At 42.9% G+C, this 26,740-nt stretch overlaps 2 protein-coding genes across 5 annotated transcripts in view; both read right to left on the bottom strand.

Annotated features, from left to right (window-relative positions):
- Positions 1 to 2,859: 2,859 nt before the first annotated feature.
- Positions 2,860 to 18,609, bottom strand: LOC123168998 (calcium-transporting ATPase 5, plasma membrane-type). Of its 4 annotated transcripts, none has more exons than XR_006484595.1 (35): positions 18,362 to 18,609; positions 18,024 to 18,278; positions 17,215 to 17,331; positions 17,090 to 17,132; positions 16,443 to 16,558; positions 16,227 to 16,358; positions 12,627 to 12,716; positions 12,421 to 12,490; positions 12,251 to 12,321; positions 12,071 to 12,154; positions 11,911 to 11,988; positions 11,729 to 11,800; positions 11,473 to 11,556; positions 11,316 to 11,398; positions 11,144 to 11,252; positions 11,001 to 11,056; positions 10,886 to 10,928; positions 10,727 to 10,810; positions 10,346 to 10,483; positions 9,197 to 9,262; positions 9,018 to 9,113; positions 8,239 to 8,349; positions 8,004 to 8,168; positions 7,494 to 7,553; positions 6,873 to 7,037; positions 6,527 to 6,643; positions 6,327 to 6,425; positions 5,729 to 5,866; positions 5,458 to 5,562; positions 5,307 to 5,352; positions 5,081 to 5,215; positions 3,969 to 4,076; positions 3,791 to 3,882; positions 3,410 to 3,501; positions 2,860 to 3,323 (listed from the first exon to the last, which is right to left on the bottom strand). XR_006484595.1 is itself a non-coding variant. In XM_044586857.1 (35 exons), exons 2-35 carry the CDS (start codon positions 18,186 to 18,188, stop codon positions 3,298 to 3,300), a joined length of 3,252 nt encoding a protein of 1,083 aa, XP_044442792.1. In that variant the 5' UTR covers positions 18,189 to 18,278; positions 18,362 to 18,609; the 3' UTR covers positions 2,860 to 3,297. The 4 variants fall into 4 exon arrangements, 3 of the variants coding, with proteins under 3 accessions (XP_044442792.1, XP_044442793.1, XP_044442794.1); XM_044586857.1 differs by having other exon boundaries at positions 5,462 to 5,562; XM_044586858.1 differs by having other exon boundaries at positions 5,462 to 5,562; positions 18,357 to 18,522.
- Positions 18,610 to 19,793: 1,184 nt separating this feature from the next.
- The window catches only part of LOC123168999 (serrate RNA effector molecule), a 9,499-nt gene continuing 2,552 nt past the window's right edge, over positions 19,794 to 26,740 (bottom strand). Inside the window, exons 4-12 of the mRNA XM_044586861.1 lie at positions 22,992 to 23,066; positions 22,769 to 22,843; positions 22,624 to 22,671; positions 22,443 to 22,511; positions 21,594 to 22,364; positions 21,459 to 21,507; positions 21,149 to 21,363; positions 20,851 to 21,081; positions 19,794 to 20,243 (exon numbers count right to left, since the gene is read on the bottom strand). Coding sequence (XP_044442796.1) covers positions 20,183 to 20,243; positions 20,851 to 21,081; positions 21,149 to 21,363; positions 21,459 to 21,507; positions 21,594 to 22,364; positions 22,443 to 22,511; positions 22,624 to 22,671; positions 22,769 to 22,843; positions 22,992 to 23,066 — 1,594 coding nt within the window. The 3' untranslated portion in view covers positions 19,794 to 20,182. The remainder of the gene's footprint in view (positions 20,244 to 20,850; positions 21,082 to 21,148; positions 21,364 to 21,458; positions 21,508 to 21,593; positions 22,365 to 22,442; positions 22,512 to 22,623; positions 22,672 to 22,768; positions 22,844 to 22,991; positions 23,067 to 26,740) is intronic.

Here is a 26,740-nt window from a genome sequence, read left to right as displayed (position 1 = left end):
ATCCCAAAAGGCCCCGTCCGCATCTTTTCTAGCAACCGCTTGAGCATTATGGAAGTAAAGTTCTTTCTTACCTTGGGGCTTGAAATTGGCTTCCAAAGGTAGCCCACTTCAGATATATCTCATCCGCAAGATGGTAGCCCATGTTGTATGTGCGGCCATTTGCTTGAAACTCCACCAATGGTGATTCATCATTGGCTAATTTTGCAAAGAGTGGTGACCGCCAGAGCACATTGATGTCATTGCAAGATTCGGGGGATGCAGTTCTTCAACCTCCAGTGCATGCAATCAATTGATCCAAGCTTGGAAACCCACGTGTTTTGTTCATCTCCAAAATTCTCCGAGTGTCCTGAGCATTCGATGCTCTCAAATACTCTGCTCAAGCACTTCAACCACCGCCTTTGCAAATTTCTTGACGCACAAGATTGAAGTGCTCTTTCCCATTGTCAAGTTATTATCAATGAAATCGGCCAAAACACCATATGCCATCATGCGCAATGTGGCATTCACCTTCTCGATAGTGTTATGGCCAAGATCTCCGATGCAATTCCTCCCCTGCTCAAAGAACTGATCATATTGCTTCACACAATTAGCATTGTGAAGGAACAAATCCCAAGACAACATGTGCTTGCGTCGGAAGTATCGCTCTGGATACACCACATTTGGAACAAAATTGTTGAGCATCAATCTATTGTGCCCATCTTGCCTAATCCTACGAATCACCTCAGAGCCGAAAATGAAACCACCATGCTTCAGCCTCTTACTTTCTTGTGCATCATCAAAACTAAAGCAATGTCCTCCTCTTCGTTCATGTCATATTCCTCTTCGGACGAGTAATATCCCACAGAGGGGGTACAAATGAACTAATCTATAATACAACAATTTCCATTACAATATACTCCTTTGTGCATAAGAAGTGGAAAATGTTACCTTCTAGGCAATTCCTTGAATACCTGGGTGTGTTTGGTTGCTCGTGGCGCACCTGCATAGCATTATGGATGCAATTTTCAGCTTGTTTGGTAAACCGCATGGCCATCTGGGCATGGCCCAACTGATGCAAAAAGTACCCTCTCAGCCAGGCTGAGAGCTACGCCAGATTCGATCGTTCCTTGGATGCATGCACGAGCTGCGCAAAAAGCCTGCACCCACCTCTGCATCACGCGTGCAGCTTCACGCGAGGGGTCGCGATGCCCATAGCCATAACTCCTGCATTTGCTTTCGCCCATCGCTCCTCCTCCCATCTCCTCCGCTTGGCCTCAGATTCGCCGCCGCTGCCTCCTCCTCGCGGCCGCCGCCTCCTCCTCGCGGCCGCCGCCTCCTGCTCCTCCTTGCCGCCGCCGTCCCCTTTTGTTGGCTGCCCTCGACGGGAGATAACACACGGGAAGGAACAGAGCTCGATCCGGCGGAGGATTATGAATCCTTGCCCGGGTCACCGGACCAGCGCGGTTGAGGCCGAGCTGGGCACGCTCGAGGTCGAGCGCCGGCGAGTTGATCCGCAACGACCGGAGGCTCGTCGCGTCTTGATCCCGAGACGGTGGGGAACACTGGTCTGACGGGGAGAAGCGCCCTACATCTGGATCTCGTGGCGGCGGTGGTAGCAAGATCAAGGATTTCCGATCTGTTGTTTCCATTGTAGTTACATTGGAGTCACACGCAGGCCTTGAGCATGTCCTGATGGAGCAGACACTGAAGAGAAGAGGAGACAAAGAAAAAAGAAAGCATCTCAATGATTAATTTGCAGACGAGACAAGAGAGAATCGCAAGATTATGTCCTGTACTCTGATGGATAGAGTGTGGTTGCTAGTTCTCTTGTTTTATGTACATTAATCTCTCCTAATCAAATCACTTGATATATGAACGAATTAAGTGCAACCTACCTGCCTGCATGAGAATCAATCTAGTGTGAATTTTGAGTTCAAGAAGGATCTGCCTGCCTTGCGAGGATTTATATATATGTAACACAGAAACATAGTTCTGCCAGCTGTTCTTCTGAAACTGTTATTTTTCTGAAGTTCTGAAATTGTTCTGAAGATGTTTTGACATGCTTCTCTTCTTTGATGCAAACAGTATAACCAGTTTACCAAACAATATCTCACTCAGCCCATAACACCTCATACAACCTACCAAACACATATCTCAGCTTGGCCAGTCCCACAACACACAAGCAACCAAACACACATCTCAGTTTACCATTGCATGAGCCCAGCCAGGCCATAGTCAGCCAGCATGCTAGATGCGATGCAGCCAAATGTGACCCGGGCAACCAAATACGCCCCAGTGTACAAGGAGGAGGAATCCGGCTGGCAGCTCATGGGAGTTGAGGTGATCGCCGTGCCGGGTAGAAATGGCTTGGGAGGATTATTTCACACCACGGAGGTCGGGATTGCGCCAAAAATGGTGATGTGCCATTGACGCCATCCGAAGTAGCGGCGACTCGGCTTTGTCATCCATCAAAGGGGCGGCGACGGCTGGCCGAAATAGCCTCGAATCAACGCCGAAGGCGTACTGCGAACTGACAACGGTGGCATTGGCGGAAAAGATCAAGCCAGCAGCGGTCGAGGGGATAGGCAGGGCACTACGAGATGAAGTTTCATCATGTCAGTTGGCACCGGCTGGGAAATTGTTTTACGGCAACAGCCCGACTGCTACAAATTTGCAGCACTTGGGGGCAAAATTTAGGGCTGCCCAAAAAAATTGCAGTACAAGATAAAGATAGCGCAGGAGCTTCATATTTTGGTCCAAGTGCCCTAAAAACAGTTTTTTCTTTTGGCAGCTGCCCTATTATGAATCATCTGTTCAAGATGATCTAAGTCGGAAACAGCCTCCTCATCTGAGCATTTGAAGATAGAACTGCAGTGTAAATTTACCAGGCTAATTCTTTCTTATTGCTTGCTAGTTTACTCAACCTGAACAAAATGAAGGTCTGACACCCCCAAGGCACCTAGGACTGTACTAAGCCTACGATGTGTGTCCTAGCTACCACAACTTATTTGCATAAAAAATGTCACCTTCCCGTAGTCAACGAACATTCACAAAACAGTCACTTCCGTGGCAATGCTACTGATTGTCTTCCCAGGTAGGATTTTCATTTATATTAACCTGCATCACGATGAAGCCCCATGACCATAATGGTTAACAACAACGGTTGCACTTGACCTGTCCCTGCATGGAAAGCTTCTAGTTCACTGCATCTCCTTGTAGTAGAGATAATCCGCAGCTCTGTTCCACTGGGAGAGGCGGTACGGGTTCCTGTTCTTCGGCTGACCCGTGTCTATTTACACTAGGTGATCTGCAGCCTTTTTAGCCCTGCCTGCCTTCCTCTTCGTCTGCGTTACAGTACGTGTTAATGGTAAGCTTGTTAGATCAACGTTGATGCAGAATATTATCCAGTAACTATAGAGCGGAGACTTACCTCGGCGTGATGATTTCCAACAAGGCTTGAAATAGGCCTGGAGAGGTCTTACAGGAACTGGAATGAATTTCCCTAGATAAGCCAAAGGCCAGCTGGAACATCAGAGAGAAAAGGGAGGTCAAAACTTCACAAAATGTCCATGATGAGATTACAGTCGAAAAGTCCATGATAAATAAAAACAAAAAACAGATGTTAGAACACCCTGGGAATATCTAGAGTGCAAGTTAATATGAACCTTAACCTAGTCACACAGAAAATGGGGGACAAACGGCATCTGGATTCGTAAAATAACTGTATGACACATTGATTACATAACCTTAAAACGATGGATAGTATACTAATTGCAAACCTTGCATAAATGATAAATTTTGATGTGTGTACCTTACGACGCCAATGGCAACTGAAACTAACCATAGACTCCAGTTAAGTCTCACAATTTTAAAGAACTTTCCCAGGAATTCAACTATTAGTATCTGGCAAAGGAGAGAGCAACTTTATCAGCACTTCATGGACAAGAATGATAGGACATTCAGTGCAACAACCATGCATGTCCTGCTACCTGAAACACGGTAGTTACACAAACTATTCCCATGAAGAGGTGATTCTTTGTTACTCCTTTGAAGACATTCCTTTCCTCAGGCTTACGCGCATTGAACTCGTTGAAGATCTGGTATAAAACGCAAATGAAGTTTAAGAGATCTTTGTTCAGAGCTACATAAAGCTAATATTAGTAAGTACAGTGTGAGGCAATTTCTTGATTGTTTTTTTTTTGGTAATGATAAGTTTACATAGATCATAATACACTTGGGTGGTTTACCTCAAACTGGGACCACCACTGCATTTGACAAGATCGCACTTGTTGATTCCCAAACTGGGACCAAGCTAATAATAGTGTCTAAGTAGTATGTATGGCCAAGGACTGCTTATAGGCTGAGTCCCAATCAACTATCAGGACTGACAAACTAACGATACATTTGCGGCCTACACAATGTTTCATAGGACACTAGCACTTTTTGATAATTAATCAATGATATTTCAGCATTTACCCGAGCAATGTTCTGGGCATCCTGCTTTCTCCGGTTTCAGGAGAGAAACATACATAACTAGGCAACTACCGGTGGTACTTAACTAGGGCTAACTTAAATTGTACATGTACTGAAACCTTAAGACCAAGCAACTGAAGTGGCTGGTTTAAGAAAAAACACACGGTAATTGACAATAAGGACATATGTCCCTTTTCACATCATGAAGACTTTTTGAACAACTGGAGGAATTTTATTTCATAAGACCTCGGACCCTTGACACAAGCCCTAGAATAGCATACGCTCTCGCAGTCACAACTCAGAGTTACACCATGGAGCATAAGTAGCAATGCTTTTGTTACCATGTTAGGTCAGATACAGGCTAGCCAGTCACTATTCATGGTGTCAGTTCCACAGCAAGTCTAATATTTACAGAATGCAATTTACACTGATATATCCTATTATAAGGAGTAACTTAAGTTTACATGGTAGGTCAGTTTATTTAAGATGACAACCACTGCCACTATGCTACCCTTAACATGAACATTTATTAGATAAATCAAATACCAATATTAGTCTATCTAAAGAGCACCATAGAATTTAAGTAACACCCTGTTACAGTTGTAGAATCAGAAAATATCCAACCAACCTGGCAAAATACAAATGTATTGAAGATAAATGTGTTCTTCATTTTCTCGGCGTTATCTGGACTTTCATTCTGCAGCCGTAGAATCTTTTTTCCAGAGAAATTAAAGATAAGAAGGATTGCTATTTGGTAAATGGCCTGCAAAAATTCCATGTAAATCAGAACAACAGAAGAATATGAAACAACAATTGTATGCTATAAGAATACAAATGAGTCACGCAAATTCAACCTGGACAAACAAGTTTCTCCACATAATATTGGTCACAAGTGGCTCCCTGAAGTAGAAAACAGGGAGAAATATTGTAAATTATGTAGAAAACAGTTCAACTCATTTCATGAAACATATAATGCGATACTCTAGACAGGTAGGGTGATATTACATGCCTTCGACCAACAGGCTGTCTCTTCATAAGGTTGTCTGTTGGTGGTTCAGTTGCTAAAGCAAGAGCTCCCAGTGTATCCATGATAAGGTTCACCCAGAGAAGCTGCAAATTAGGAACATTGTGCATGAGAGCCAACCTTGGCATACAAGTGTTTGTACTTGCAATTAAGATTTCGGCACATCTTTCATGCACAACATAAGTGGCAATGGCAGTAATGAAAATATTAAAGATTGAAAAATAGTTGGAAGAGAAAAGGAGAGGTCCCAACCTCAACAGCATTTAGAGGCACGTCACCAGATGACACAGCTGCAATAACATTAATCACAAGTGCGGCAACGTTAACAGTAAGCTGGAACTGGATGAATTTCTGAATATTTGCATAGACAGAGCGTCCCCAGCGAACAACCTAAAAAAGAAAGAGAGATAAGAGGTGTAAGTGCACAAAATCACAAGGTTGAGCGACCAGAATTTGTGCCTAAGCACAATCTACAAAGGATTTTGCATATACACTATGTTAAAGTCTTAACATGCCATAGCTATTCAGCAGCATAAGGCAGCATATCAGAACATGTACGGGCTTATATGTGCTTCTCCATGAACTGTACTCTCTACACACTATCAACCAATAGCATTTTTTTCTCTTTTGGCAATGAAGCTGATAGCAATTAGCACAAAACATGATATCACTCACAGGTTACTTTGATGGTATATTGCCGTCAAAGCACCATGCAAGTTTGTTACAGAAGAAAAAGTCCATCATGATGTCCCTTCGGGGACATCCCACAAAAAAACTCCATCATGATTGCTGAGAACAGTTATCCTTCATAACAAAGATCTCTTCCAAAAAAAACGTAGAAAACACTAACCTTCACAACAGATGTGAAGTCATCATCCAAGATTATAATGTCAGAGCTTTCTTTAGCAACTTCTGTCCCTGACATGCCCATTGCAAGACCTATATCAGCCTATACAACAGATCAAGCATTAGATATAAGAATAAATCAGAAGCTTCTGCAATATCAAGATAAATGGCCACTAATAGCTTATCATGAGTTACACATGACACCTCATGCAATGCAGGGGCATCATTTGTGCCATCACCAGTGACAGCCACAACATGGCCTTTCCTTTTCAAAGCTTGGACAAGCAAAAGTTTGTCATTTGGAGATGATCTTCCCATGACCTGAAATTCAAAGTTAATTAGTTGTAGAACAATCAGAAGAATGTCAGAAACTTCAAAGAAAATGACTTCCTGGGAAGGATAGAAAAACTAGAAGTTATACAAAAGAATTCACGACTTCAAATGACTTCAAGTAAGTCATAAGCATCATTGTGTTTAGTACAGATAAAGTTTATTACTTCAACACAGTATAACATATATACACAAGGGACTTAAGAATGGAGAGAGTTACAGTTATCTTGTCAGCAATCTCTCCTCTTGCAATTTCAGACATCTCGCGGAACGCTTTTCCCTCTATTACAAATGGCTCTGAAATAACACCATTTGCATCTAGTATTCCGCACTCCAACGCTATTGCCTTGGCTGTTTCAATATTATCTCCTGTGACCATGCGCACCTACATGTACAAATGTAACAAATATTAAAAGCCAACAAAAGAAGCAGTGACATTCAAAATTGGGAAATGACGAAAAAAATCCATTTTAAGGAAAACAAAAACTTTAAGAAACTAACATGTTTACAATTGAGAAACTAACCAACAAGGTCAAAGTTTACAAAGAGTCATGTTTTATGAACAGGACACAAACAATTGAACGCCCCAAAATACAAAATAAATTATATGAATAGCATCATGGCATAGGAAGTAAAGAAACTGAAAATGGCTAGAAACCTTGCCCAGCTACAAACATGACGAGCCAATCCTGTGAGAAGTAAAAGACTAGACCTAATTGAGAACATGAGAAATACCATGGAGGATTTAGCCTCACAGTTCATTCCGTCGATGACTAATGTAGATTAGAGGTGAAACATTTCCAATGAGAACAAGAAAAATAAGAACACAAGTAGGATATACCTTTACACCAGCATTTTTGCATAATTGTACAGCACTCCTCACTCCTGGGCGACATGGATCCTACAGGCGAAGAAACTCTTTATAGCAGTAGTAATAGATGGATGTTGTCATCAACTAATGCAGTATGACTAACCAGAAAAAATTATGCTTGCAAATTATGATGCCTCATATAAATACAAAAGGGATGAATCATTTAGAGATAAGTATGATGCATACTGGTATATTTCATGTTTTAGCAAAAGCCAGAAAGCATGGATAGGTTGTGAAAATCAGAAGACGATGAATCAGATCAGCCATATACTATCCGTCTATCTGAGCACACATATAGCTGCAAGCTGATGCATCAGTGAAACATATGTTCCCAGCACAGGCACTATAGAGCATGGAATAGGACACTATACACAGGGCTATCCTTTGGGTATCGGAAGCAACCCTAGTTATTTGTGTCAAACTCAAAATTAAGAGATACAATCAATCTGAAAGTGAATCTACCGAACAATAAGGACCAACCTTTATGCCCACAATACCAAGAAGAGTCAGATCCTCCTCAGGTAACTTCCAATCAGCTATGTCTTCCTTCGGAATTTTTTCAATATCACATTGACAATATGCAAAAGCAACACATCGTAGTGAACTCTTTGCCATGTCTTCAATTGATTTCTTGTACTCATTACGCTGCAAACATTTCAACATTGTAAGAGTGTATAAGAAATTGAGCAGGTGGCAAATTATGCATGGCAGTTACCTTCTGTGCACCCATTGGCTGAACTGAACCATCCAGAGAAAGCCAACTTTTGCAAGATGATAGCACTAACTCAGCTGCACCTTTCCAATGGATGTGGACCCCGGTATCTGACTGCAATCAGTAACCAAACATCCTTGAGGTAACATGAACAAAAACTGGGATACGAAACAATAGAAAACAGGAGTTTTATCAAAACAACGTACACACTGCGTAATTCATATCATAGATCTGTGCATACTAAAAGACATAAGGTCCAAGGAACACTCTCCTGATGCTATAATCAGAACAAATGCTCAATGGCATCCAATGCTCATATCCAGATCTACTTGCCAATAACAGTCATCTGTGCCCTCAAAGTAACTGGCCATCACGGAAGGGAACTCTCAAAACCCTTCTGGTTCGTATAATATTAAACTTAAACAAGATTGAGAAACTGTTTGCCACTGGTAGATAACCCTATTTGAGCACTTCAAGTGAGAAATTTGGCTGGTCCTTTAAGCAAAGCCCGCGAGATATCCAGCAGGAAAACAATATCAGCCTACCAGGAACCAAATAGTCCTGAAGCTGTTAAAATTGATAGCGTCAACTCTCACAACTCACAAGCACTGATAACCAAAACATCTATTACCAACTACATGTGGTAAATTAGAAGGGATTGGGATAATGAAGCACCCAAATATAAATAAGCCTGAAAAGTGGTTTAATTCTTCATGGATACACTCATCTAATTCACAAATTTAGATACACCAATGGTTCTAGATACATATGTGCCTTACTACCTGCACTGCAACACCACCTCGCTTCTTCTCTGAATTAAATGGAAATACATGAAGAACTGAAGACTTTGACCGAACATCATTGAAATCCATCCCTATCTGTGCAAGGTGCAACTGTGTTAGGCCAAGTCAACAAAAGGAGCTTAAAGGAGACACTCTGTATGAAGCAAAATTAGTCGTACCTTAAGGCCCCAAGAAAGAATGGCTTTTTCAGTTGGTGAACCTGTAACATCAGCTGCTCCCCCATCCTATACATTGAAAAAAAAACAGATGAAATTTTGTGGAAGCAACTGATATATGTAGATGACAGTTAGCATAGCATTCTCCCTAGACTGCCTCCAAGCATCTGCCCAGTTCTGATTTCTGTCTGGTTATTGGCAGGAAATAATAAAATTGGGGTAATTTTATGAGATCATATCTTAAACTTAGACAGTGCCTTTACAGGTAACCAGCTTGTTACCACCCAGTTTCCACACTGCTAAGAGCCTCAAGTGAGCATAATTTTCATGGATTTGGTGGAGCTGACAAAGTGTTGACAGCTGATACATTATTCTGGACTCCACTAGATCTCATTTGAAATGTGATTCAATCTCCGGTTGCTACTTTCAGAAAGTAGTTCGTTATCTCCTGCCTGATGCTTTCCTAGTTTATCAACATGCACAAGAAAGTGAATAGGAGTACTGCAGAGAAACCAGAGAACGTGCATGTTTCTAGCTGTAAGTGGAGGCTAGTTGCTTAGTGTCCACTGTTGACCACTTATATCTCGAACATAGCAGGACCAGTGCAGTTCACTTACTCCCAGGCGATTAGTACAGAAGAGAACACTAAGCTGAACTCCTATAATAAAAGTAAAAAATCCTGAAAAAACAATAAAAATAAAGATCGGATGGTGAAAACTGGGCTATTACCGTCTCCAATGTTCCTCAAATAGCATTATGGACCACCATGTTTTACATAAAAGTAAAATAACAAATCTTTACAAAGTGGCTGTAACCAGTCATAACTTAATCATTGTTTATAAAGCATCCCGCTTCAGACGCTTAAGCGACAAGGCGCCCTGGCAGCACCTTAGATATTTGCCCGCTTTAGGCGCTTAAGCGTTAGAGCGGGTGGTGCTCGCTTTAGGTCGCTCTACCGCCTTATAAACCATGAACTTAATCAAAATTGCTGATCTTTTCAATTAAATCTAGGCTAGCTGGATTATACATTACAGATTGGCGACCTGTATGTTATTGCTTTTCTGGACAATGGATAATGCATGTACCTCTAATAAATAGATAATTCAGGTACCTCTAATATTATTAAAGAAGGAAGAAATAAAGTTGATATACCTCTGGCAAAAATACAGTTCCTGTAGTGTTTTGTGCAATTCCTTCAATAAGCAGTGCCGCTGAACTACTTGAGATTGCCCTAACATCATCACAAGGATCCAACCTTGTCCCGATAAAGTGTGCCTCCACAACTGTCATCTACATAATCAATAATATAAGGATTACAAAACAAACCACGATGACCCAAAGATCCTGGCATCAAATTGGTGCTGTTTTTTGTGTTAATTTTGGTTGTGCCATGCTGACAGGTATGTTCCAAGACTTAAAGTAAATCAAAAGAATTATCCTCTTGTCAGGGCAGCGTATCGGGACTTGGAATAGCATCATGACAGATCTTCAAATGGTGTTTAATGGCACAAGCACCGGATTGATTTTACAAACCTTATTCAAGGTGAGAGTTCCTGTCTTATCACTACATATAGTAGTCGCTGATCCCATTGTTTCACAAGATGAGAGCCGCCTCACCTAAATAAAGAAAATAAGGATAATAAAGTTTCCTATCATGTGAATGTTTTATACAGAAATAGGATTTTTTTTTACCAGCGCCTTGTCTCGCATCATCTTTCGCATTGAATACGCAAGTCTGAAACCGCAAAATATAGATAGTCATGTGACTGAAATTTACAAGTAATTTGCACAATAAGGAGATCCATACGTCAATGTTACGGCCAGTGGAAGTCCCTCAGGCACAGCAACAACTACGATGGTTACCTATGGATAGTATTACACAAGATCAGGTTACCAAAAGATGAAAATGATTCAAGATATTAGCTGTATACTTGTATTTAAAATACATACGGCGATTGTTAAAATTCTGATTGCACCCATAAATCCTTGTTTGAGACCAGTAGTTCCAGCCCGAAATTGAACAGTCCCATCCGGATTCTTGGTATGTCCAGTAAAATATCTGTAGTTCAGTAAGTGGTTATAAAGAGTATATTTATTTGTGCTGCATTATCATGCAAAATACCTTATCGCAAGCACGCCAAGTACAACACCAGCTACTGACAGACCCACCATGCCAATAAAAGTAGCAACACCATTCAAACGCACCTACTCCATGGTTGAAAGAGTCTCATCAGTATTCATTCATGCAAGAATATAGATGAGCCTGAACAGAGATTAACCTGCAATGGGGTTTCTTCACCATTATCTTCAGAAAGGTTAGCCATCAACTGGCCCCATTCAGTGTTGATACCCACACCTGTTACCTTTGTATTTGATAGGCAAAGTGGATAAATATTATGATATTTAAAGTCTAACCATTAAGAATCGAAATATAGAAAAAGCACAAATGGGAGAGAAAAATGCTATGTGTTGTCACACCGAAAACAGTAAGTTAACCTAACATGTTGCTTAAACACTTAAGATAGTGGTGCTCACCAACATAGAACCATAGCCATCTGCAACCTTGCAACCAGACATCAAGAACGGAGCCTTTTGATCCTTGTGAACCTAAAAAATAATATCACATCATGAAAATCCGAAGAGGTGTGTTTGAGTCTCGGCGCAAAAAAAAGCATGTTTGAATCGCCTCAAGAAAGAAGTTATGCACCGGAACTCACAGTTTTTGATTCCCCAGTCATACTTGATTCGTCAATTGCAAGAGAATGGCCAGATATCAGGATACCATCAGCAGGAACCTAAAATGTGAAGTAATGAATGTAAGCAAATTATTCTAGGGTGAAAAAATAAACAGAGTTGACAAATAATATACCATCTTACTTGGTCACCAATATTCAGGGGAACCACATCACCCACAACAAGGTCAAATATTGAAGTTCGAAATCTTTTACCACCTCTAAGAACCTAATTAAAAGATATGGTAAATCAGGAATGTAAGCAATGAGTGGGAATTCATATCTGGAACTGCACCAAAATATAGTAACACATGATCATACTCACCTCCACTTGTATGTTCTGTTTCTCCTCATTCAGATGTTGAAACTGAAGTGATTGCCTGTAATCACTGGTTGCTAGATAGATGAAAAAGAAACAATTAGATCGCAGCAAGCTAAAGGTGAAGGCAAAAACAAAACAAATATAGTAGGAAATGCGCAAACTCGATCAATTACCGGTGACAAGTATCACAAGAAAAACAGCTAAAAAAATACTCCCCCCCTCATACCATCCTTCCTTGACACCCTAGATAAGAGAAAATAACAAATGCAGTTATAGTAAAGCATGACAATTATTCAAGTTCAAAACTACCATGGCTAAGGAAGATGATATAATGAAAGGATAATTCTAAGGAAACAATTAGTAAAGAGGTAGAAAATACCTCTGTGGCCATGCCCAACGTAAGAGATATGGCAGCAGCTACCATTAGAATGATGAGAGTTAAATCTTTGCATGCATCAAATACAAAACGCTGCAATACCAAAATTTAGTATGGTTAAAATTTGATACCAAATATGTTGAAGCATTGAAATTGATTTGATGTTGTACTGAAAGAAAGACTCATAGGACTATTTCGTAATCAATTTTTCTAATATAGTGATATGCAACATAGAACTCCGCCTATGCTGTCTCAACATAGCCGGTCCCAAGCCTGGGTAAAGGAGGAGGGTTGTGATAGGCTTGGCGAGCCAACGTAAAAACTCAGCCACTTATGGAGACGAAACCCAAAAGATTTTCGTTGGAGCGTAACCCTCTCAGCGACGCACCACATCGGAACCCAGGTGTGGTGTCAAATGGGCAAGGGCCGGGCCGTCACCCCCCTGGTGGCGCGCTACATCGGCGCCCGGATGTAGTGGAAAATGAGCAAGGGTCTTTGCATTTGACTCGACGAGTGCGAAGGGTAAGGAAGCTAGCCAAGCCTAGGAGGATCCGCTTAGGTAGCTGGAACATAGAGTCTCTGACAGGGAAGCTTCGGGAGCTAGTTGATGCAGTGGTGAGGAGAGGTGTTGATATCCTTTGCGTCCAAGAAACCAAATGGAGGGGGCAGGAGGCGAAGGAGGTGGAGGATACCGGCTTCAAGCTGTGGTACACGGGGACGGCTGCAAACAGAAATGGCATAGGCATCTTGATCAATAAGAGCCTTAAGTATGGAGTGGTAGACGTCAAGAGACGTGGGGACCGGATTATCCTGGCCAACCTGGTAGTTCGGGACTTAGTTCTCAATGTTATCAGCGCGTATGCCCCGCAAGTAGGCCACGGCTAGAACACCAAGAGGGAGTTCTGGGAAGGCCTGGAAGACATGGTTAGGAGTGTACCGATTGGCGAGAAGCTCTTCATAGGAGGAGACCTCAATGGCCACGTGGGTACATCTAACACAGGTTTTGAAGCGGTGCATGGGGGCTTTGGCTATGGCATCAGGAATCAAGAAGGAGAGATGTCTTAAGCTTTGCTCTAGCCTACAACATGATTGTAGCTAACACCCTCTTTAGAAAGAGAGAATCACATCTGGTGACTTCTAGTAGTGGCCAACACTCTAGCCTAGATTGTAAGGTGATACCTGGAGAGAGTGTTGTAGCTCAGCATAAGCTGGTGATTGTTGACTTCCGCTTTCGGATTCGTGTCCAGCGGGAAAAGCGTGCCAAAGTCGCTAGAACAAAGTGGTGGAAGCTCAAGGGGGAGGTAGCTCAGGCGTTCAAGGAGAGGGTCATTAAGGAGGGCCCTTGGGAGGAAGGAGGGGGATGCGGCCAATTTGTGGATGAAGATGGCGACTTGCATTCGTAAGGTGGCCTCGGAGGAGTTTGGAGTGTCCAGGGGAAGGAGAAGCGAGGATAAGGATACCTGGTGGTGGAATGATGATGTCCAGAAGGCGATTAAAGAGAAGAAAGATTGTTTCAGACGCCTATACCTGGATAGGAGTGCAGACAACATAGAGAAGTACAAGATGGCAAAGAAGGCCGCAAAGCAAGTTGTCAATGAAGCAAGGGGTCAGGCGTATGAGGACATCTACCAACGGTTAGGCACGAAGGAAGGCGAAAGGGACATCTATAAGATGGCCAAGATCCGAGAGAGGAAGACGAGGGATATTGGCCAAGTCAAATGCATCAAGGACGGAGCAGACCAACTCCTGATGAAGGATGAGGAGATTAAGCATAGATGGCGGGAGTACTTCGACAAGTTGTTCAATGGGGAGAATGAGAGTTCTACCATTGAACTGGACGACTCCTTTGATGAGACCAGCATGCGTTTTGTGCGACGAATCCAGGAGTCTGAGGTCAAGGAGGCTTTAAAAAGGATGAAAGGAGGCAAGGCGATGGGCCCTGATTGTATCCCCAATGAGGTGTGGAAGGGCCTCGGGGACATAGCGATAGTATGGCTAACCAAGCTTTTCAACCTCATTTTTTGGGCAAACAAGATGCTAGAAGAATGGAGACGGAGTATATTAGTACCAATCTTCAAGACCAAGGGGGATGTTCATAGTTGTACTAATTACCGTGGAATTAAGCTGATGAGCCATACAATGAAGCTATGGGAGCGAGTCATTGAGCACCGCTTAAGAAGAATGACAAGCGTGACCAAAAATAAGTTTGGTTTCATGCCTGGGAGGTCGACCATGGAAGCCATTTTCTTGCTACTACAACTTATGGAGAGATACAGGGAGCTAAAGAAGGACTTGTATATGGTGTTCATTGACTTGGAGAAACACAAAGTCCCAGCAAAGTACATCACCCTCATCAAGGACATGTACGATAATGTTGTGACAAGTGTTCGAACAAGTGATGTCAACACTGATGACTTCCCGATTAAGATAGGACTGCATCAAGGGTTAGCTTTGAGCCCTTATCTTTTTGCCTTGGTGATGGATGAGGTCACAAGGGATATACAAGGAGATATCCCATGGTGTATGCTCTTTGCGGATGATGTGGTGCTAGTTGACGATAGTCAGACGGAGGTAAATAGGAAGTTAGATGGAGACAAACCTTCGAATTGGAAGGGTTTAGGCTTAGTAGAACTAAAACCGAGTACATGATGTGTGGTTTTAGTACTACTAGGTGTGAGGAGGAGGAGGTTAGCCTTGATGGGCAGGTGGTGCCTCAGAAGGACACCTTTCGATATTTGGGGTCAGTGCTGCAGGAGGATGGGGGTATTGATGAAGATGTGAACCATCGAATCAAAGCCGGATGGATGAAGTGGTGCCAAGCTTCTGGCATTCTCTGTGACAAGAGAGTGCCACAAAAGCTAAAAGGCAAGTTCTACATGACGGCGGTTCGACCCGCAATGTTGTATGGTGCTGAGTGTTGGCCGACTAAAAGGCGACATGTTCAACAGTTAGGTGTGGCGGAGATGTGTATGTTGAGATGGATGTGTGGCCACACGAGGAAGGCTCGAGTTTGGAATGATGATATACGAGATAGAGTTGGGGTAGCACCAATTGAAGAGAAGCTTGTCCAACATCATCTGAGATGGTTTGGGCATATTCAGCGCAGGCCTCCGAAAGCTCCAGTGCATAGCTAACGGCTAAAGCGTGCGGAGAATGTCAAGAGAGGTCGGGGTAGACCAAATTTGACATGGGAGGAGTCCGTTAAGAGAGATATGAAGGATTCGAGTACCACCAAAGAACTAGCTATGGACAGGGGTGCGTGGAAGTTTGCTATCCATGTGCCAAAGCCATGAGTTGGTCGCGAGATCTTATGGGTTTCACCTCTAGCCTACCCCAACGCAACATAGATGCACTTTAAATTTTGCAATAGTAACCTTAGAATTTCGTAAGGAACTTATGCCAAATTACAAATTTTATGTAATTGGAAAGCTTAACCCTGCTCAGACACACAAAAAGCATACACTAAAGAAGGAACGATGAAGAGATATGTAGATAATTAAGAGAACAGATGTCCCATAAGGAAACTGAAATTGCAAGTGGCTAGAAACTTGCAAGATTGACCTTGTGCAATTTACTTACAGAAATAACATACAAAAGCTATACCAGTATGCTTTTTCTTTTCTTGCGTGGATATGTATTTGCTCCGAAAACATCCCTCCTTTGTAACAATTCATCCTCAGTTGGATTAATTCCCCTGTCTAAATTACTCTTTAATAAATCTGACAGCCCCTTAACCTGGAAAGAAGAGTGTCATTACACATAAACGAATAGCAACAGGTGACGAGGTTAAAAAAATATTCTAGCTCAGTGTTAACTTACTCCTCTAATTTCCTGAAGAAGAACACTGTCATGATCTCTGTTTAAAGTTTTAAGCTTTTCCATTTCAATTGGAAAACCTCGAGAGGCCGTTGTAAATTTTATACCAGTATAAGCTTCTGCTCAGATGAGGAATATTGAAAATAGCACAAGAATATAAATTACAATGTATGCAAAATAATCACAGATACAAGATAGACCAATTGCAAGTATAAACTGAAAAGACAGCCCTTCAGAAAAATACAACTGAAAAGGCAACAATAAGACAAGCAAAATGATCAGGGAAAATGTGGAGAATAGGCTGGTAAGATAAATAAAGATAGTGGCAGCATTGTACGAAATAAATGAGCGGGAAATTTTGCTGTAATATTGCACATTTAGAAGTAGTGATCAGTTTACAGAAGGCAAATCAGAGATGAATGACTACAGCTACCAATGAAGTTTGGGAACTATTTTGTTTCATAATGTTTGCATATAACCCCACCATTTGGTACATTGTGGCTAAGAAGCACAGATGCAATCTAAGGATGGAAATGTAGAAAACCAAAGATATTCTACCATTTGGGTCATTGCCATCCATAAACATGGCATAAAAGAAGCACTTTAATGACAACAAACACTAAATAGAGGTTAATGGTATGAATGAGTACCTCTGGGATCATTTTCTCCGGCTTCTTTGAAAAGAAATACTGCCTGGAGAATTCAAAATTAGAATGAACAAAAGAAGACGGACGGAAGAGATATAGGGTGCATAAGCTGCAAAACGACACATTACCCGTATCACTTGTGCATGTGATCGGATTGTTCTTCTAATTATCTCTTTCTCTTCCTCCTTTTTAAGGTCTAGAGTATATCTAAACCGACGTGAAGCATTCAGCACAAGAGCAGCTTGCTGAAAGGAGAGAATAACCATATTTATCAGAACTAAATAATAAGTAAGGCTTATATTTGTCTACCCCGAAGGGTCCTTCACCTGTAGCCACAGCAAACTGTAATGAACCCAACTCACAACTATTATGCAAAACAAGTGCCTGGTTAGCTGTAGTATAAGTGTGATTTTGTAGCTCTAGTACAAGTGTTACTGCTTGCTTCTTTTTGTAATGTCCCCCAATACATGAAGGTACATGAACTACCCAAACCTGTGAATACCACAAAAACCAGTATTGTTTGGATGAATGACAGACCTCTGGTTTCAGTACTTTGCTTGTGTTTTAAGTTTTATTATGAGAAGTTGTCTGCCGCTCTGTGCATGTGCACAGCGGTAAAAAAGGTAGTGTCGCCAAACAGACTCCAATGCCTTGACTTAAGAGGAAACGCGGACAAAAAATGAACGTAATATGTAAATCATCGGGTCAATGACATGTCAGTAAACCTCAGTGCAGTGTATCCACTAGACCAAAAACATTAGTGTTTTGACTATTCCTCTTCTACCCCCTCTTCTTCCTGCACAGAATTAGCACGTCCCGAATCCAGCCAGGACGGAACTAGCCAGAATGGCGATATTTTGGGCATTCTGCGAACCAGCAGAGCCCGGCCTAGATCACAGTCTGACGGGAAAGGACGAGGGGAGGAAGGATCCCGTACCCTCCATCGGAGCAAGCTGTCGTGGGATGCGTTCTTATGGGGTATATCGAAGGCGTCACCGAACTCCTCCTCCTCCTCCTCGCCCTCCGCGCCCGCCGCATCCTCCGGCCTGTCCCGCTCCGGCGAGCGGATCTCCGGCGGCGTCGGCGAGCTCCCGACCGCCATGCCCGACAATCAGACACCAGCCAGCCGCCGCGTCCGCGGCAGCGCTCGCAGGAGAGATAACACCGACGACGACGACGACGACCAGAAACCCTGCAGATACACACACACAGGAGCACTCAGACAACCAAATCACCACGGGATCGATCGAACACCTCAGGGATCACTCGCCTCACCTCCCGCGCAAGCCGTCAAGGCTCTAGAAGGTTCCACGGGCGAGGCCGGCGCAAGTACGTTGCGGCTTCGCCACTGTGGTGCTGGTGCGGAGCTTGGTGATTTGTTTTGTTTTTTCTGTCTCTGCGGCCCGGATTTCGGTCGCGAATGGGGACTCGTTCTCGAGGAGATTGTTCGGGGGAAGCTTCCACGAAGCTGCGGCCGCCCCGCGAGGTCTCTCTCTCGCTGCCACGTGGGCCCGGCCGAAGCCTCAGAGCGGCCGAGCTCGTACCGGCCGGGCGGGGTAACGTGGTGGGAGCCCGGCTGTCAGTGAGAGCCGCGGCTCGGCGCGGGAGGCTCGGATCGGAGGGGGAAGGCGGGGTTTGGCGCGGGCGCGGCGGGGCGTGGGCTGGCCGGTTTGAAATGAGAAGGGGAGGGGTCATTGGGAGCCGTCGGATCGAGCCGATAGACGGCCGGGATGCAGCGTTCCTTCGTGCGTGTCAACAACTTGCTTGACACGTGAGAGTGCGAGAAAGATGTGATGATTTCATGCCTTGCGGTGTGTTCAGTCCGAGGGAAAAGTTAGAGATGATTGTTGCCTCTTGTATCTCCGAGTGGCACAAATTAAGAAACATAATCATTTTTGTATGATTTCGAATCGCCTCTTGATATTTTTGTATCGCTTCTTGAGATGGTTCTGAGTTCAAAACAGATATGAAATCAAAGAGACGACATAATGACTTTCCAATGTAGGAGTAGGTGGCATGTTCTTCCTTTTCTTTCTTTTTTATAAGGGTTCTTCTTCCTTATTCCTTAAGCTCCATGCATAGTCGCCACACTACTAGTTGGCCACTAGGCGCTCACAAACGAAACATGCCGCGGGATACGATGGATCTGTGGTCAAGTGGCCGGCGTGGGTCACGGGCAGCTTGTCACCTTCCAACAGGAGAGTTGGCCGGCGGGAATGTGGAATTTGTTACCCTTTCCCCGATAGATTCGTTGCCAGTCAACAATAGAGACCGGGGCCACCGGGGCCTGGCAAGTACAGAGGGTCGGACACTGACGCGACGGCCGTACTGTATGTGTATTTTCCTCAGAAAAGAATTCATACGCCCAAGTCCACATCGCTCGTTTTCTGTTGCATACGACGCAGTCCACGTCGCTTTGTTACCCACTACGCTCCCAAAATCTCGGGCCTACGCTAAGAAAACACTCTTTGGTACCTCAGAATCCCTGACGATGAGCCGGCCAGTGTTACTAGCTCGTAGCGTCAGCGGCCGTCGATCTTGCACGTCGACGACTGCGGATATTACCGTGGATTCAACGACCCTGCAGAAGCCAGTAGCTCCCTCGCGCATGTCCAGAGAGCTGAACTGCCTGCACATGGTTTTACAGATCAGGCCAGAGCGTACAGACTGGAACGGTGCGGAGTTCCAGGAAACACAACTTGAGCAGTTTTGACCAATCAGGGTTCCATCTACCAACCGTTTTTTCCTGTATATAAATTACAGATTGCATACACGGTGAGGAATATCTGGTCTGGAGTTCTGGATACGGCAGCAGAGACCTCTACTCTCTCTCTCTCTAGATGGTGGAAATTTTGAAAAGCTAAAAAATTCTGTTGGAAATACACACTCCACAACCGTGCTTTCAGTGCGCCAGTTGCTTTGATTTCATGTGGTTCAGTTTTAGAAGCACCATTGAGTAGTATAACATAGCTCACGGGACGGGGCACCGCATCAGTGTTCCTCCGCCACGGTCAAACTAATGGAGATGAGCAAGGTCCCGTTGCGGTGGTGGTATCGTCCACGGCTTCGAAGATTAAAAGGCCGTACAGCACACGACTACAGGCTCCGGTAGTCCAAAACTGTCACTTCATCTCCAGGAGCGTCCAGATCTTGATAGCTGCAGGTGAATGACGGTAAAAGGTGAATGACTGAAATGAAAGATAATGAGGCAATGGGCAGGCAAAAGGGATTTCTAACTCAGAACTAGTACTAGGAACATGGTTTACAATGTTTCAAACTGCAGATGCTTAATTTAATGTAACCCTTGGTGACCTTCGCCATAATTCTTAAGGTATGCAAAGTTACAAACTCTGAACTGATCCGAAGTTAGATAAACGTGTGAACTTTGTTGATCAGCTCGAATGTGCTAAAAAATCACAATAATTCCATACTGAACTTCAGAGAACAAGATAACAGAACATGCACATCAAGACAATGAAACATAATGACGTGAAAGAGAAGTCCAGAGATAAATAGCAGTGATCATTACTGTTTAAAATATATCATAATTCTTTTTCATTTCCACGCACATATGTAAATCTAATATTTAAAAAATTATGCAGTACAAATTCCTACTGTTTCTCACCAAGATCATTGAATATTATTTAACAACAAGCAATTTTTCTGTCGACAGCGTTTCAGAACGTCGAAAATAAACTGCTACATTCCATAGCGAGAACCATTAGGGAACAAAAACACAACGAGATTGAGATTCAAAACTTTACCTTCGTATTTTACGGGGATCTTGCATGCGTGGATCTTGCATACGTGGATCATGCATTATAGGAAGTGGAGCATTAAGGATTGGTGATGGACCACCCATTGGGGGACCACCAGCCCTTCCTGCTTTCCTAGGACGTGGACCAGCATTCGGCTCGAAAGGTGGTGGCCCACCCTGCTCCCTCAACATACGCATTGCAACTTCCGGTGGTGCAGGAATAAACGGCCCAAGTGGGCTGCAATAACAAATGGAACAACAATAAGAACAACATTGTGCAAAATAAACAGAAATTGCAGACTTACCCAGCACCAGGCACAGGCATCAGCATTGGAGGAGCTGGAACATCTGGAGGAAAGGCACCATGTACAGCCGGATCACCATAAGAATCATACATTGGATCATCAGGGTTTTCACTGGATCCATCAGGGTTTGATGAATCAATATTTCTGTCAAATCTACGGCCACGTTCATCTCTCAGCCGACTCTCAATCGGTGGCCGCTGTCTGCCCTTTTCCCTCTGTAAAATTGACCAATACAAACAAAAAGACATGAACTTAATTGCTGGCTTGCTGCCGATTTGCAAGTTAATATAAACCAGGCAATGAGGCTTACTGGAGCAGATTGTTGCATGATCGGTGTTCCCCCAGGCGCCTTGGGATCACTGCATCCAAGATAAAACACGCCATAATCTAATTGCAATGTGAAACATTATTTTGCTAAAAATGAACCAAGATGCAGAAAACATACTTCATGTAGTTCTCAAAATAAATATCCTCTCTCACTTTTGAAGTCAGCTCCACCACAAAATCAGTATGCTTGAGTTTGAGATGCTTCGTGACGAACTCAGAAGCATGGAAAAGCTTTGTGCACCCCTTAGCTCCACAGCCATATTTCCATCCATACTTCTCATCCCTTATTTTCCTGACATGTGGATCCAACACTTCACTAGCAGCTGCATCAATCTTGTCCTTTGCTTTCAATATTTCTAATGGATCCTGACCTTGAATCCTGTCTTGCCAGAATGAATCAAGTTTCTCCTCCCATTCAGCTGTATTTGAGCTAGGCCCATCATATGTCCTTGAGTCTGCTTTCACATGCCTTAGACCTTTTGGCTCATTTGTCTCAGACATGCCATAATAATCCACACCATGGATACGCCACAAATAAGTGACAAGAGTGTCCAGCAACTCAACACCTTCAAGACCCTTCACAGTAGATGCACCCCGTATTATTACAATTGGGCCCATTGAACCATGTGATCCGCTGCCTGCTTTGTCATCATCACTACTAGATAGAACATTATTCTCAATACCCTTCTCAGAATCAAGTTTACAGATGAGAGCTTGAGCTTGTTCAATGTCAATGCTAATTCGCCGAGGCTCAGAACTGACTGGATGAGCCTTGGGAGCAGAATAATATAAATCATCAGGGTCCTTTCCAAGTTTCCCCTTTTTTCCATTTACATTCACATCATTATTTCCAGATTTGTTCGCTGCCGAACTCGTTAATCCTGGACCGCTGGACGATGGGAAAAAAAGAAGGTAAAACACATACTCACTTTCAAAGGGAGGAGGGCATGGGGGTGGGGGGTCTTACGTGTCAAAATTTCCGCTCTGCAAATCTTGGAAGAATTCATTTGCAGTAGCTCTCGCAAGTTCGTTCCGTCTGCTTGTGCAAAGAAAGATAATAGCTATCACCTAAATGGACTCCCAATAAATAGTAACAAAGGAGATAGTTCACTACATAATTGTGGAAGTATATTAAGAAACTAGCTAACCTTTCCATAACAGATTCAAGGTTAGTAGGATGGTACTTGTTTCTCAACCTACAACAGAATGAAGAAATGGGCCAGTAAAATGTCTGAAAAAAATGGTCACTAGAGGACACATCAAAAGGATGCAATGGAAAAAAAAAAGTAATACCAATCGTCATTCTTATGAAGGTCAAAGTAAGCTTTCTTCTGAGTTGTGATGTACTCTGACTTGTACTCCTCATATCTAGTAAAATGAACAGAATTATGTCACATAAACCATACTGAAAGTACACTGCACAACAAAATTGAAGTTCTATCACTATAAAGGAGATAGACTAGTTGTAGTTGAACTATAAGTCTGCCACCACGAAGAGCGGTTCAGCATAGCAGACCTGCTTTGAGCTTCAACAGGCGAAACGTCATCTTCAAGCTCCTGCATGAACTGCTTGTAAGACATCAGACCTTCCCTGTGGAGCATCAATGTTGGTCATGTCAATACAAAGAAAAGGAAACACAAGTACGGCCAAATATATCTAAGGAAAAATGTAATCATCCCTGTAGTTTACCAATGGGCTCGTTTCGCCCCTCTGCTTTATAATGTTCAAGTTGGTTCCTATAATTTCAAAACTGCTCACAGTTGGTACTCTTTAAAGAAAGATGGATGCGGACAAATTAAGCACAACATAGTGCTGCTTATACTTGAAAGGAGAAGATGGTGTCAAGAATTACGAGTCAAGGAGTCAACGAGTCGAGCCGAGGTTGAGACTCATAGACTAATCGTGACTAGTCTAGACTACTGCTGGACTAGTTGACATGGTACTGTAGTACTCAACTTACAGTAATCAATTACTTATACCTAGTAAGTAATTAAAAAACAGTATAACTAAGCGACCTACAAGCCTCCACAGCGATTTAACCTTCTTGGCCGTTCGATCACAATAATGGACGTTCCAAGATCTATCCACCGTACCATGAATAGCCTCTGCCCGTTTTTCACCTCGTCACCCGCGAGGCCCGCCTGGATTCGGGCCGCTACTCCGCAGGCCGACCTGGGGATCCTCTTATCCATGATAGCCGTATACAGGCCCATGGTTTCTGGCCCGTACTGTGCATCCCCTGCCTCTCTTGCGTCGGTCATGGGTTCCTCACCGCCGCCGCCGCGGCGTGCAATCTGGCAGTCCTACTTCCGCTTCCACGCTTCCCCACTGCTTAGTTTCATCCCTTCGGTAGGGGCACGCGCCGTCAACGTCGTCAGGCCTCCATGTCGTTCCCTCTCCTGCCCCTTGCTTGCTTGAAGGCCATAATGAACGACCTGAAACTGCCGTCATCGCCGTAATCATGGTGGGGTCAACCATCACCCTCTTGCAACAATTGTGATTAATTTCGCCATCACAGTGTTACTTCCTCGTCCCTCGTCCCATTGCTCACATGTATTATGTTGCACACAATCATCTTCCTATCTATCTTTCGTCTCATCTCCGATATCCAGTTCATCAGCCATGTTTCCTGCTTAGTTTCGTGGTGAGTATGAGGGTAAGGATTAAGAGACCGCTTGATTTGTTCAATTCGATTAGGTTACCAAAAAGAACAAGTATGTCAACAGTCGTCTGTGTGTGGACCACTGCTGGTTCGTGTTAAGCATGATTGTTTCGATTAATGAACCACTTATGTGATGACAAATAGTTTCGTGTTAAGCATGATTGCTCATTGTCTTATATACTTGTTGTTTGTTCCCTTGGTGGCCCCTGCTGTGTGCTGTCATACAAAATACGAGATGAATTCTGTACTCTGTCGTTTAGGAGCTGGGAGTGCCTTGGTGATGAAACAAAGAGCAGCAAAGCGGTGAGCGACATGTACACTTGACTTTCCTCCCTTATTTTATTTTCTTATGTTGGTTCTTCCCTGTTGCTTCACTGCCCATTGAGCTTTTCTTGTATTATCTCAGTCGCCTCTTGGATCTTCAAATGTGCCTTTTTGCAGGTTTCAGGAGACGCTTAATAATATACTCCCTCTGTTCCTAAATATAAGTCGTTTTAGAGATTCCACTACAAACTACATACGGATGCATATGGACATATTTTAGAGTGTAGATTCACTCATTTTGCTCCCATGTAGTCCATACTGGAATCTCTAAAAAGACTTATATTTAGGAACGGAGGGAGTAATTTTCTCTGCAAAGATGGTATGTTGTTTACATTGTTTATTTTATTCTACAGATTCTTACTTACAGGATTGGATAATGAAACTAGGAAGGGAATCGAAAGTTTGTTCTCCTGTTTCCTGAATCAGTTGGAATTCTGAATGAAAAAAGCCATTCAAGGGACATAATCATGGAAACTTACTGTTTCGCAGAGGAATGAACGGCAAGCTACGTATGCATTTCCCATATCTGTACTAGCTCTATTTAAACTAGAACCAGATGACAAGTTATACAATTAAGTAAGACTGTAATTACATTTGTATATCTTTGAAATATATGAATGGTTCCGTCATTTTTTCTGACTTTGATTAATTTAGAATTTATTATTTTTGTCATTATTCACCCAATCACTTTGTTTCCATACAAGAAAAATCATATACCATCAAGCAATTACAGAAGAACATTTATAAACTATAGCAAATACCTTTTATTGCCACAGTAAATTGTTTTCTCTCTTTCTGAATTGGAATGTTCATTTATTACTTAAATAATGAAAATTCATGCTGCAATTTCAGAGTTTAGGTGGGATGTAAGTTGATCATGCGGCGAGGATTTGGGAATCTTGGGTGCATTCCAGCCTGTAGTGTAAGCTCTTTGTGCTTGTCACTTAATATATCACGTTGCTAATAAACTGCAAGTTACAAGAAGTATAACTGCTTGGACTATTGACCATTTGAGGATTATGCCGGTGAAGAGGGATCTGGTACCTATTTACTAGATTGAGATAAAAAAAAGGTACAACGACTGCCTCTTGAAGTGCTAACTTTATGTAAGAAGTCTGCTGGACGCATGGAACATGTCCAAGGGTCCTGATTTCGAGTACTGTTTGTGCTCTGCTGCAGTATGCCCATTTTATTTGAGAAGATAACCAATTCTATGGAGATATTCCACCATCGAACTCCTCTGGGAGAGTTGAATTATGTGCAAAGATCAGACAAGGCTAGCCTCCGGAAGATAAAATGTTGTACAATTTTTTGTTATGTGTATTTCTCGATCATCTCTTCGGATGAACGTGATATAGGGAATATGTGAACACAAAAGGATTTTTGTGATTAGTGGATTGATTCTAATTAACAGTTGACAGTTATGCTGCACCACTTATATTAAAAGATTGTAATTTGAATCGTTCAATCTTTAATCAAATGTATTTACTATCCAACTTTTCTTAATATTTCTATATATTTTGTTTAGGATGGGCGGGTGTGGCAACGCGCGAGTATATACTATATATTATACAATAAAAATTGAGTTGATCCAGAGGAGGATCACATCAGAATAGGAGAGCATCAAGGGGAGGAGCTCAACAGCATAGGGGTGGATCCAGGGGAAGAGCAGAACCAACGAAGGGAGAGCATCGTAATGCTCCTGGCCGCCGCCGCCGGCGGCAGTGGTGGGTAGTAGCGGCAGTGGCGGGCAATGGGTAGTGGCGGCAGCCTGGCCCGAGGTGAGGCATGTGGAGCGAGCCTGGAAAGCTAGGGTTGCAATTTTTTCCATACCGCGGACTGAGCTCTGCTCACTTATCCCTCCCAAATTGAGTCGATGGACTCAAACAACCAGACTAGTTGATGACTAGTCGCTCCAGCGCTCGACTCAAGGAGCTAGTCTACACGAAGAAGCTAGTCGACAATCAGACTGAGACTACTAGACTAGTCACAGTCGTTAGACTCATAATCATTGGATGGTGTGCACTCGTTTTCTATCTCTTATCAACTTGTGGAAGCATTTATTATATGCTAATCAAACAAAGTAACCATATCCTTTTACATATTGTACATAATTGCCCAAGAGATCCAGGATGATTGCGTCATTTTCAATTATTTAATCTTCACATTGATTTAAGAAAAAAAACATAAGTGTCCCGTATAGTACAGTGATCTTTTCAGTTATAATGCTTGCACAAGGAAACAACAAGTACTTGGAAATACGACCAGCTTGAATGCT

The sequence above is a fragment of the Triticum aestivum genome, chromosome 7D (assembly GCF_018294505.1).
Source record: "Triticum aestivum cultivar Chinese Spring chromosome 7D, IWGSC CS RefSeq v2.1, whole genome shotgun sequence".
Classification (NCBI taxonomy): domain Eukaryota; kingdom Viridiplantae; phylum Streptophyta; class Magnoliopsida; order Poales; family Poaceae; genus Triticum; species Triticum aestivum.
This window is presented reverse-complemented; position numbering and strand designations above follow the sequence as displayed.

Coding starts and splice junctions, on each gene's coding strand:
- LOC123168998 (XM_044586857.1), bottom strand. CDS start 18,188: ATGGCGGTCGGGAGCTCGCCGACGCCGCCGGAGATCCGCTCGCCGGAG. Junction 11,801..11,910: donor TGACTGGGGAATCAAAAACT/GTGAGTTCCGGT, acceptor ATTATTTTTTAG/GTTCACAAGGATCAAAAGGC. Junction 7,038..7,493: donor GCAAAAATGCTGGTGTAAAG/GTATATCCTACT, acceptor TTGTACATGTAG/GTGCGCATGGTCACAGGAGA.